Source organism: Nicotiana attenuata, unplaced genomic scaffold, assembly GCF_001879085.1.
Source record: "Nicotiana attenuata strain UT unplaced genomic scaffold, NIATTr2, whole genome shotgun sequence".
Lineage (NCBI taxonomy): Eukaryota > Viridiplantae > Streptophyta > Magnoliopsida > Solanales > Solanaceae > Nicotiana > Nicotiana attenuata.
In genome coordinates this window covers 373,531-386,415 of record NW_017670690.1, presented here as the reverse complement: position 1 = coordinate 386,415, position 12,885 = coordinate 373,531, and the positions used below count along the sequence as shown (strand labels likewise).

The window sequence follows — 12,885 nt, the reverse complement described above, 5'->3', positions numbered from 1 at the left end:
CCTATAGTATATTGTATACTGTAGTGGTATACTGTTAGGTAACTGTGTTCTTCTTTGATTATTATAATATACCGTTGCATTATATTGTAAACTATAATAGTATACTATTGCAGTATAGCTATATACTCCTACAACATATTATATACCATAGCGGTATACTATTGGGTAGTTGTGTTCTTATTCGATTTTCAGCTGAAAATTTTGATCTCAATCACCTCAAACCAGCTCCAAATGCTATCAAATTTCAGTATGAACTTCCAGAAGGTACTATAAGCAATATTTAACAGCACCCACTTTGAATCAAACAAGAAATCTTCAAAATAAAAATTTTAAATTCAAGAGCTTCAAGCCCCTACAATGGTGAATATTCAAATACACATAAAAATTCAGATCCGAGAAGCTTACTTGAAGGTACTATAATCAATATTTTATAGCACCCACATCGAATCAAATAAGAAATCATCAAAATAAAATTTTAAATACAGGAGCTTCAAACTCATAAATGGTGGATCTTCATACCACACAAAAATCAGAGCTGGGAAACTTAATATATAACTGCAACAACACATGAATTCAGATATACAAATAAATACAAAAAAAGAAAATACTAATATAGAAAGAGGATTTTGGAGTGAAACTCTTGTACAATAATATTGAAGATAAAACAAAATCTGAAGAAAAATTCACAAGTCAAATCAGTAATTGCTGTGTGAAATATGATTTCTCATGGTTTGGCTATGAGATTTTTGAAATGAAAGAAATGGCTGGGTGAAATAGCGTTAACTGAGGCATTAAATGAGGGGAATAAGCTAATGTATGACCCGGGTAGATAGTTTGAACCGCATGGGTAGGAAAAGTAAATAATTTGGGTCTGGACATTAAAGGGTAAATAATTTGGAATTAATGAGTATAAAGTGAAATTTTCAATTGCTGGAACCTTAATTGCACTCAAGTATAATTAAGCGGTAAATAGTTATGTGGAAAAAAAAATAAGAATTTGACCCGAAGAAGAAATTTTTTTGCCAACATGGTCCTCAGATGAGTGACGTGTGCTACCGTCCACACGGGGAAGACGTGTTTGACAATTCCAAGAACAGCTGGTATATATCTTGTCTTTACACTTCATTTTCTTCCCTTATCAGATCAGTTCACCCCATTACAGACTGCGATCTTTACGCTTCTCTGCCCTAAACCAACAAGATTTTAAGCATATCCAAGTGAACAAAAACAGGTAAATATTGCATTTTCTTTTCTGTCTTTCACAGTTTAAACTCAGTAGCTTTTGCTTTCTACTTTTGTTTCTTCTTCTACTCTGCTCTTTTCTTGATCTTGGTCAGATTCAGATCAATAACTTGCGATTTGAATCAGATTCTATGCTTTGCTTATCAGTCTTGATATCCCAAAATTACATCTTTTACCCCTTTTATACATAACAATGGATCTGATCAGATCATCGATCCTCCTTTGATCATCTGTTAACTCGAATGCTTAACTAATCTGATTAGTTTTTTTTGACTTCTGATTCGTATGTTTACTAACAAACTTAGTTGACTTGTTCATACTAAAGGAAGTTGACTTGACAAAATATGCATAGTTTGTTGCAGCAGTATTCAGTTTTGAGTAAAGAACAAAGCTTTATGTTTTCTTCATACCATTACATGTTAGAGAATAAACATGTCTTCCATTAGTCGAGGTGTCAAAGCGTTATAATAGTTATTGGCTGTCTAATGCCTTAGATTTTAGGTTGTATGACCCGATTCTTTAACATAGTATCAAAGTAAACTATTGGTAAGCTCATTTCTTCTGGTCATCACTATCAAGTCGCCAATTCTGCTCAAGAGTCAAGACACGCTGTCGGTCTTGTGAGCAACTCTCCCAAGTAAAAAACCTTCAAGTTCACTATTAAATCTAATCTCACGTTGGCCGGATCCAATCTCACTCTTCAGCCTTTGACTTTGAGATGCATCAGTCTTCCCAAAAAAGAAAATCTTAAAGTCCACAGGTAAAGCCTTGGAATCAAGTTACAGTATAGAGGGTTTAGAGAATAATAAGCTTTTATAATCTAAAGTTTTGGATTAAATACTCAGCTTCTTTCACACTACCGGCACCAATAGTTGCACAAGCAGTACACTCTTTTCTTATCCACCCCATATCTATGACAAACTTATTCAAGTATGATTGAAAGATGCTTTACTTTTGTAACCATTGAGCATAACTGAATTAGCAGTGTCATGGTTTGGAGCAAAGTTCAGTATGATACATGAAATCCATTTTCAAAATGGTTCTAATAATTATTATGAAAATCGTCTAGAAGCTGTAGAAACACTCGTTCTGTTTGTAAACTGTGTCTGTGGAGGCTTTTAAGCTGTTTTCTTCATTTTACTAACACTTCTTCTGGCTGTCAATGTTGGTGGGGTTCAGTTATCTAACACGTTGAACACACACTTGTTGCTTGCTAGTATCTTTGTGTCTTGAATACCAGTTGTCAGTCTGCTGTGTAGCGCATTGAATATTCTTTCTTGCTTTTCTTCTAAGGTATGTCATCTTCGGAAAATCCAGAGATTGTTGAGAGGGTTTTTGGGAACAAGGAGAAGGAGGAGAAAGAAGATAAGAAAGATGAGCAAAAGGGTGGGTTTATTGAAAAAGTTAAGGACTTTATCCAAGATATTGGTGAGAAAATCGAGGAAACAATTGGTTTTGGAAAACCAACTGCAGATGTAACTGAAATTCATATTCCTCATATCAATCTTAAAAAGGCTGAAATAGTCATTGATGTGCTTGTGAAGAACCCAAACCCCGTCCCGATTCCTCTCATTGACATAAACTATTTAATTGACAGTGATGGAAGGGAACTGCTTTCTGGATTAATCCCTGATGCTGGAACAATCCATGCACATGGTTCAGAGACCGTCAAAATACCACTTAATCTGGTTTATGATGACATCAAAAATACATACCACGATATACAGCCTGGAAGCATCATTCCGTATAGGATCAAGGTTGACCTTATAGTTGATGTGCCTGTTTTTGGTAGGTTAACTCTGCCTCTTGAGAAAACTGGCAAGATTCCTATACCTTACAAGCCAGATATTGATCTTGAGAAAATCCATTTTGAGAAGTTCTCTTTCGAGGAAACTGTAGCAGTTCTTAAGTTGAAGCTGGAAAACAAGAACGATTTTGATCTTGCGCTCAATAGCCTTGATTATGATCTTTGGCTATCAGACGTCAATGTTGGCGGCGCAGAGCTTGAGAAATCAGCTAAACTTGAAAAGAACGGAATCAGCTATATTGATATCCCTATAACCTTCAGGCCCAAGGACTTTGGCTCTGCTCTTTGGGACATGATCAGAGGGAGAGGTACCGGCTATACCATAAAAGGTAATATTAATGTGGACACACCCTTTGGAGCAATGAAGTTACCCATTAGCAAGGAGGGGGGTACAACCCGTCTCAAGAAGAACAAAGAAGATGGGGGAGACGATGATGAAGATGAGGTATGTTAGCTGTTCCGTTTTCAAAAATTCAGTGTTGCTCATCCATTGCGCTGATTTGAACTGTTTCTCTGTGCTCCTGAGTTGGAATAGTCACTCTCTTTTCCAACCTGAGCATTCTGAGGGTTTGCTTTCATTTAGCACTCTGTTTTGTACATATGTACTCCCTCCGTCCCAAAAAGGTCAACACTTTTCGGATTTCGAGAGTTAAACTTCTTAACTTTGACCATGAATTCGAAGATAGAATCTTTAAGATTTTGAAATAAAATTTATATATTTGGAAATTACATAGAAGTACTATAAGTCACTATAATTAATAATTTAAAATATTTAAAAGAAATATGAAAAAGTCGTGTCCAAAGGACAAGTCCTTTAACTCTCATAATCCGAAAAGTAATCATCTTTTCAGGGACGGAGGGAGTATATGTTATTGATTTGACCATGCATCTTCTAAAGGAACATGAAAAGACAAAAATGTCTCTATCTCTACTTGTGAAGTAGGTGGGCGATTAAAAAACTTAATTATATCAAGGGAGACTGCAAGATCATAGATGATTGATCGTTGGTATCCGGCACTGCTGAATGAACCACGCTTATAAAATTAGTTACCATCCTCCATGTATATAATCTAGAGAGGTAACAGAAAATAATATCTTCTGTGAATTCTGAGAAGCCATGCCTCTTATGTGAATAAGTATGTGTTGTATAAAGAGTAATTTGTGCTATTCAATCATCGACCCAATTTCTTCATAGAAAGATCATAGTCTACTCTGCAAAGTAAAATCTCTCTACGTAGGCATATGTCTGTCTCGGTTATCTCTTATTCAAGTGAAGTTGCTACACAGGTAGCATTTTATCGATCTTGTTTATCATCACTTGATCAATTGTTTTACTATGGTTTTACATTTTATGAGCTTTGAGCTTCAACGTCGGTGTAAAGATGTGTTAACAAGCGACATCTCCGGTTCATCAGTGTTTGCTCATTACGGTCCTTCAGTCACCTAGTTCCTACTTGCCACTTTTTTTTACTTATCATTATGTTTTTTATTTACTGAATTTTGTTTCCTCAAGTTGTGGCTGGGTGGATGTCATCTTCTAATTCTATTTCAAGTTCAACTGTTACGTCATAATAGTTTGTTTTCACCCCTTGGCTGTACAAACATGTAGCAGTGTTAACCCTTTGCCCTTCCATTCACAGGATTGAAGTTGGAGATCACCTTTGCAAAAGCCACACTTGTTTGAGGCTAGCTTTATAGAGGAAAAGTCATCTGCTGATGGGAACTTTTAGTCCCCAAAATAAATATGAACTTTAGCTTGGATGTGAAATATGTCTACTTAATAGTTTATTTTCGAATTATGTCTCTGGATGTGTAACTCGTTGCGATGAGGTACTAATTGTTTTATGAGTTGTTTGCTATCATTGTTTTGGTTGATATATATTATGCCCCTTGATGTTCGGACATCGCGAGTCACAAGCTATTGACATTCTAATGTTTGTTGTTCTTGTGTTTCATCTTATCTGGTTGTGATTCTGTATCTGCTCGGATTAAAAACAAGGGCCGTAAGATCTTTCAACACCTAAGTTGGTTAGAGCTAGCAGACTTATCAGTACATGTGTTGGTAGGAGGTAGCAAGTATTCGACAGAATAGTAGAGGCGTGCGCCAACTGGATCCGACACCACTGTCATAAAAAAAAAAAGGTTGGTTAGAGCCAGTTAGGAGATAATATAATACCACATTTCAACCCATATATTCGGTGTTATCCATGGTTGCCATGGTTTATTAGCAGCTCATTAATTTGACTAAAATGATAAGTTTATGGCAAATTCAAGATTTTCTTCTCTTATCCATTTTCTTCTTGGCAACTTTGCTGTTGTGATTATGGATTTTTGAGGAGATTGTGTTGGATGGCAAAGTCAAGGAAGCTCTGCGGAAGTAAATGGAAATGTGGTTATATGCAAAGTACTGCAAATGTGAACTAAGAGGGTATTTGGCTAAGCTTACAAGCGGTCAAATTAGCTTATGAACTTTTAGCTTATAAGAACTTTAAGTTTGACCAATATTTTTGCTTTCTAAGTGTTGTAGTGATGAAGACAGTGTTTGTTTCTCTTCAAATATTTTGTCCTATTTAGGTTTATTTTTTACTGAGAAACTTTTGTCAATTTATTAATTATTACTCCCTCCGGTCTAAAATAAGTGATTTTTTTGGCCTTTTTCTTGTGGTCCAAAATAAGTGATTTTTCCAAATTTCAAGGATGAATTAATTATTTTTTTCCTACATTATCCTTGAAGTAAATGGTGTTGGAATATGTGTTAGGAGTGTTTATGTGAGATAGTAAAGGTTAATATGGTCAATTCCATTGCTAATTAATGCTAAAAGGTGGATTTCTTAATTTGTGTGGAAACATCCAAAAAATCACTTATTTTGGACCGGAGGGAGTATAACTTATGATTATATGCTTATCATAAAATAAATTATATTTATCACAAAAATTATCTTATCTAAGAACAGTTGTATCTAAAATAAAATGACAAGTAAAATATTTTATATTTGATTCGGTCTGGAATCTTAAATTGAAGAAATTACGCTTATTTAAGTCATTTTAACAGAAAAAGAGCTTATCGACACTTTTTTTTGTCAAATACTGCAACAACTTATTATTAATTTCAGCACTTGTATCCAAATAAATAACTGTTTATTTATTAAATTAATTTCATCACTTAAAGTTTTTCAGCACCTAATACTTATCAACTACTTTAATTCAGCTAATCCAAACGGGCTTTAAAAGTAAAAGGGAACGTCAAATATTCTGTTTGCAATCCAAGTTTGAATGGAACATCATAACAAAAGGGGAAGTGGGCGGTAAGAGGAAGGAGAACATGGTAAATTTGACCTAAACACATAAGGTATTTGCTTCACTACTGTGTTCTTTTTCCTTTTTGGGTTCCCATCTGATTTCCAATGTTCGCATTGCGGATGTAAAATTTTGCGGGTGCCACTAAATAGGGAGAAATTCAAAAATAGACGGATTTACAGCTGGTCGTTCAAAAATAGCCCAAATTTAAAAGTAATCGAAATTTAGCCACTTTTCATGTAAAGATAAATCTGAGTGAAAACACTGTTCAAAACCCGAAAAATACGCCAGTATATTATGCTGGAGTTCCAACATAAGTATACTTGAACCCCAGCATATTATACTGGAGTTCCAGGATAAGTATGCTGGAACTCCAGCATAATATGATGGAGTTCCAGCATAAAGTACACTAGAACTCCAGCATAATATACTGGAGTTCCAGCAAGTATACTGGTCCAGCATAATATACTGGAGTTTGGAGCACCGGTGCTCCAGTCTCCAGTATATTATACTGGAGCTAGCAAAGTATACCGGTCCAGCATAATATGCCGGAGTTCATACACAGGTGCACCGAACTCCAGTATATTATGCTGGACTGGTCTTTGTTGCAGCAAAATAATGGCTATTTTTTATTGACTTGGTAAACGCTGGCTATTTTTGAATGACCAGTCCGAAAACTGGCTATACCGTGCTATTTTTACCACTAAATAGGACACTTTAATACCACTTTTGATTTTTTGACCCCGTTTGATCTATTGACAGAACTTTAAGTTTAACAAGTGATGCTTTTTGCTTGTCCCATCGTCAACACTTTTAACTTTTGACCTTAAAGATTTGCCCGTGGGGCAAGTGGGGGTCAAAAATTCAAGAACATTTATTTTCAAGGTCATCTGGTGTAATTTCCGTAAAAATAGTACGGGCTAGCCAATTTTCGGACTGGTCATTCAAAAATAGCCAGCGTTTGCAAAGCCATTGAAAAATAGCCACTATTTTGCTACAACGGAAAGTTCCAGCATAATATACTGGAGATCGGTGCACCTGTGTATGAACTTCCAACATACTATGCTGGAACTCCAACACGCGGAAAGTTTCAGTATAATATACTGAAGATTGGAGCACATGTGGTCCAATCTCCAGTATATTATACTAGAGTATTTTTCCGGATTTTGAACAGTGTTTTTGTTCAGATTTATCTTTGCATGAAAAGTGGCTAAATTTTAATTACTTTTGAGATTGTGGTTATTTTTAAATGACCATTTGTAAATCTGGCTATTTTTAAATTTCTCCCTAACCTTGTGCTTTACTCGTGAGTTGCTACTTAATTCTCTATGAAATACATGTTGATTGTTGAATTCCCAAGTAAACATAGCTGGTTCCTCTTTCTTTACAAGCTTTTGGATTTTTGCATGATTATACATAAGAACATAGTTCTCTTCTATTCTACATTAAGAGCCCGTTTGGACATAAGAATTTTTTCCTTTTTGTTTAAAAATAAAATCACTCTTTTCCGAAATCAGTGTTTGTTCATAAAATTTTCAATTTTCATTTGAAGATGCATTTTGGAAATTTTCAAAAATTTGAAAAACTCCAAAAACCTGTTTTTCAAAATTTTCACTCAAATTACTCACAAAACCTCAAAAACAACCCAAAATTATATTCATATCCAAACACAATTTAAAATTTCAAATAACATTTTCACTTGAAAAAGCATTTCACCCTTTTTGGAATTTTACAATTTTTATGTCCAAACGTCCACTAATTATTGTTCCATTCAGGTGTAGATGCAGTCGTACCGAAATTGACAATTAATGGAGTATTCTTTTATTTTACTTGACCAGTCTTTGTATTTTGTTACAAGCACTTTTCAATTATGGTTTTGACCACACAAAAAAAAAAAAAAAAAGGAAGTTTTCCTTGCATACCCCCTATTTGACTTAAATAGTTTCTTTTCTCGTGTGAATTTCTTTTTAGTTCTTTAACGACCAAATTTCTCATCTCTAGATTAACTTAATAAAATATTTTGAATTGGAAAGCTTTTGAATTTTTGTGTCAAAAGAAAATAATTCTAATCGTAGACGGCACCATGCGATTTTCCAAAAACTTATTTTGCATATTCTGAAGCAACCAAATAATAATAGAACTATTAGTGGACGTCATGTCACACAATATTAGCTTTGGCAATTTGAAATATTTTCAAAATTTACAACCAAGGAATTTTAAATACCCTCGGACTAAAACCATCAAGGATTATGGTGGATGGATTGGATGCCTTCACCTATAACCAGAGGTTCCGAATTCGAGTCCTGGTAATGGAAGAAATCCTAATAAGAAGCGCTTCCCCTTTTAATGGGCCTTACGTCGTGCGAATACGAATTAGTTGGGGCCATAATTGGGTAGCGGACACCGGATGGTAAACCAAAAAAGAAAATAAAAGACTAACATAGAATAATCTCATCACCAAATGTGACAGACAACATGAAAAAATCAATAAACCTTGCTCTAATTGCTTTCATGCTTTGGAATAGAAAGTAATTAGAGTGAAAAAGAATCGGACATTAGTTGCAAATCTCAATTTGCCTCGTAAAAATATTTATACCTGGATTTCCTTTTGAACAGAATATTGAAATTGTCAATGATCTTTTTGTAGTTGTGAAGTGAGATATATAGAGAAAGATACCTATTACTATAAACAGCAATAATTATTCTTTCTTGCTCTCGTAACAGATGTAAAAAATATAGTTAAACCATAAATTTGCTTGTAATTAATTAACTGCTTCCATAGGTAGGTAAAAAGAAAAACTAAATCTCATAAAAGAATTCATGATCCATATCACTAATGCTTTTTCTATTAACATGATTTATTTATTGAGAATTTATTGAAAAATGAAAAATGATTTCCAAGTGATAACATCAGAATTTAATTCATTTACTTTAAATGGAAGGTTCAGAGAGGAAGCAATAGCATTCATGCATCTCTCTTCGAGGAGGCGCTTAAAAAGGCAAGTGGGCTACGTTAAAAGAACACTTTGCTTTATGAATAAGAGAACAGAGCTCTAATTCATAAGTCAACAATGTAGGTTGTATGAGGGACAAGAATCATTTTACTTTTGATTTTTCACTAATGTCTGGCAGATGCGGAGTTAGGATTTAAAGTTTGTGAGTTCTGAATTTGACACCGAACCCATAGTATGTTTTAGTTATTGAGTTCACAATTATATATTAATTAATACAAATTTAAACATTTTTTAATATAAATACAAAATCTACGCAAATATTATTGGGCTCGGCTAAACCCGTAAAGTATACCCTACCTCCGCCCCCGATGCGTGGTATCTACTTGGACCCTACTAATTTAGATTGCATGGTGTAAGATCTATTAATGGGGAAAGCATTTCCTACCAATTTTTATTTTTTATATTTAGAACTCAGATTCGAGACTTTTGATTAAGGATGGCACAAATAGATCCTATTCATCCTATGACAATCTTTGACGGTAAATTAAATAGGAGTATAAGTTATGAAAAGGTCGGTGCATGACCTCATTTTGCAGCATCTTGATCACGCCCAACTATGCCTTATAAAAAGGACAATGCGGACGTTGCAAATATAACCCGAGTATTACACCTAGGGTCGAATCCACAGAGAGTTAACCTATCAATCACTATCTTTAGACCCACTAAACTCTTCAGAACCAGTTTCCCAGTTGTTTGAATCACAGTTGAAGGTTGCTTTACTAACTACGATTGCAAGTAACTTGAACAGCTGAAAATTAAAATGCTAAGGTTGTAAACAATGATGAGAAGAAGCTAAGGCAATGATTTCCCCTATTGATGGAATCCCTTCTGTTTATGCTCATACAAATTTACCAACACATCTCTATCAATCATGAACGCTAATCTTACCGTAAATCTCTCCCGAGTAATCACAGTAATTTACTATTGCACTCTCCCGAGATACACTAGCTTACTTTATTTAACACGATTCACTTTAGATTACACCCAAGGCTTCGTTATCCCTAATCCCGCCTTTAAACCCGCAATTATAGATTCCTCTAATAATCTAGGAGTGGTGTTGTTCAACAATACCCTAAATATGCACTCTTTTCCAAGTTATGCACACTAAATAGGCACAGCTAATTGAGGATCCTGTCAATTAACTACAACAAACACGAAGTTGAACAAATAGAGATTAAACTAGCAATTTGTATTCACATAAACAAGAAGTTCATCACCCAATAGGTTCCATCAAAACCTTAGACAAGGAATTTAGCTACTCATGGCTATGGGAAAATAAACTAAGATAGAATTCATCATAAAAATCAAAAGTAAAGAAGAAAGATGTTTGGAGTATTCTCTCCCAATGGTTTTCCTTGCTAAGAAACCCTAAAAATCAATAATAATTCTCTTAGGCGAAGTCTAATGTTTTAAATAGGGTTTAGGTCTAAAAATCCCGTATTTGACACTTTGACCCCTGAATTTTTCTGCTTCTGCTGCGGTTCTGCCGCGGTCGCGGTAGAACCGCGGCCAATCACCCTCTCTGAGTCTCTAAAGTTCTGAAGCTGCCTTCCACCGCGGTTCTGCCGCGGTCGTGGTAGAACCGCGGCCAAACCATTTTTCTGAATCCTAAGGGCTGGCAGGGCGTAGCTTCATTGGGAATTTACACATTTGGCCTCTTTTCTCCAATTTTTGACTCCAAAACTGCTCCTTAGCCTTCCTTATACATATATCACCTGCAAATTATGAAAAGCACTAATAAGAGCATTTTGTTATCACTTTTAGCATTAAAACTACACAAGAAGGTGATTATTTAAGGTATGATTATAGTCAAATTCACCTATTATCACATCTGCACACGGCCTACTTTCAACCTCGAATAGTCTTTCTTTATATAGTTTTTGATTTGAAACAATTTATTTAAGTTAAATTAATGATGAATTTGGGACATGCATGCACCATGTCATCATGGGGAATTGAAATTACGTGTAGAATTTAGGGAACAAAAGGCATGATAATCACGTGAGATAGGCATGGCCAACATGGAACATAAGATTAATAAGTTTGTCAATGAAATAACCAATAATGACTTTGGTTGTTCAACTAATTTAACCAATTGAGTTTTCGTTTACACCACATATTCCCTCGTCACCCTGCCAAACCCCACTTTAATTATCTTTCGGTTAGTTTAGTTTCAATTAATGTTTCTGTACATTAATGGCGTAAAAAAGAAATATGATTATATCTTTATAAGATAATTCTAAGTAAATTTCTACGATAAATAATTTGATAAATATTAAATAATTTGCTATAACATATTCAATTCTCAATAGTGTTAAAAATATTACACTACCAATTTATAACTTAAAATTTTCAGTTTTCTTTCTAAGTCATTCTTGTTTTTTCTTATCTTAATGGTAAAGAATATTGCAAGTACTAATTACTACTATTTCTCAATGATGAGAAGCACTATAAAAAGAAACTCACACAATATTTCCATTTAAACATGTTCTTGTTCTTATTTTATTTATTCTGCAAGGAATAAGAAATCCCCACCTGAAGAGTAAGAGTTTTTCTTCTTTTTCAGTATTTTTCTAATTTTTAACATATTTTTACTATATATTATTCTTGAGCTCAAATCCTTACCGAGGAATTCTCACCGACTGGTTGAGATACAAAATTTTTAATGTTCACTACAAAATAACATGAAGATAATAACAATAAAATTTAAAAGACTCCAACGTCCTTTTAAAAGCATACGGTACTAAAAATGAATATACCTAGTCATTCCTTTAAAAGTAGTTGTACGGAGGTGGATTCAAAATTTTAATTTGATGGGTGTAACTTTGAGATTTAAGAATTAACAATATTACACTTTTAAAATTATGAGTTCATATAAATCTAATATTTGCTAAAATTCTAGTGACTATATATATACAAATACTCTGCATTGAATCCACTAGATTCAGATGAACCCAATACTCGTGCTATAAATCCGCCATTGGCAATGTATATAACATGATAACATGCTTATAACCACCAATGAATCTAATAACATAGATGTAGGTTCATTTGAACCTATAACTTTTAGCCTAAATCCGGATTTATTTGTGTAACATTCATTGAAATTGCTAAAAATATTATGATCTCATAACTCTAAAATATGAATTTAGTGGTTAAATCTGAGTCTTGAACTTATAAAATTAAAATTCTGAATCCGCCTCTGCTAATAACTAGCAACACTGATTAAACATGTCGCAACTTGTGGCGGAGCTATCTTATAGCCAGGGGTGTCAACTGACATTCGTTTGCGAAAAAAATACACTGTATATACATGGGTAATTTTATTTTATTTTTAAAAAAGTATATATTCTATATGTTGACTACCCTTGAATTTTTTTTGTTTTTGTATATTCACTTTTATATATTTTAATATCCCTTAATGAAATTCTATCTCCGCCATGTCGCAACATAGGATATTCATATTTTGAAATATTTACTCTCAGGACTGGTCAGTAGCATAGTCATCGTAACATCCATATTATT

General features: G+C 34.1%; 1 protein-coding gene across 1 annotated transcript; it reads left to right on the top strand.

The window, feature by feature from the left end:
- The first annotated feature begins 1,118 nt into the window (after positions 1–1,118).
- On the top strand, positions 1,119–4,995 carry LOC109242330. Its single transcript, XM_019409199.1, has 3 exons — positions 1,119–1,231; positions 2,536–3,494; positions 4,690–4,995. Exons 2-3 carry the CDS (start codon positions 2,538–2,540, stop codon positions 4,693–4,695), a joined length of 963 nt encoding a protein of 320 aa, XP_019264744.1. The 5' UTR covers positions 1,119–1,231; positions 2,536–2,537; the 3' UTR covers positions 4,696–4,995.
- The last annotated feature ends 7,890 nt before the right edge of the window (positions 4,996–12,885 follow it).

Coding starts and splice junctions, on each gene's coding strand:
- LOC109242330 (XM_019409199.1), top strand. CDS start 2,538: ATGTCATCTTCGGAAAATCCAGAGATTGTTGAGAGGGTTTTTGGGAAC.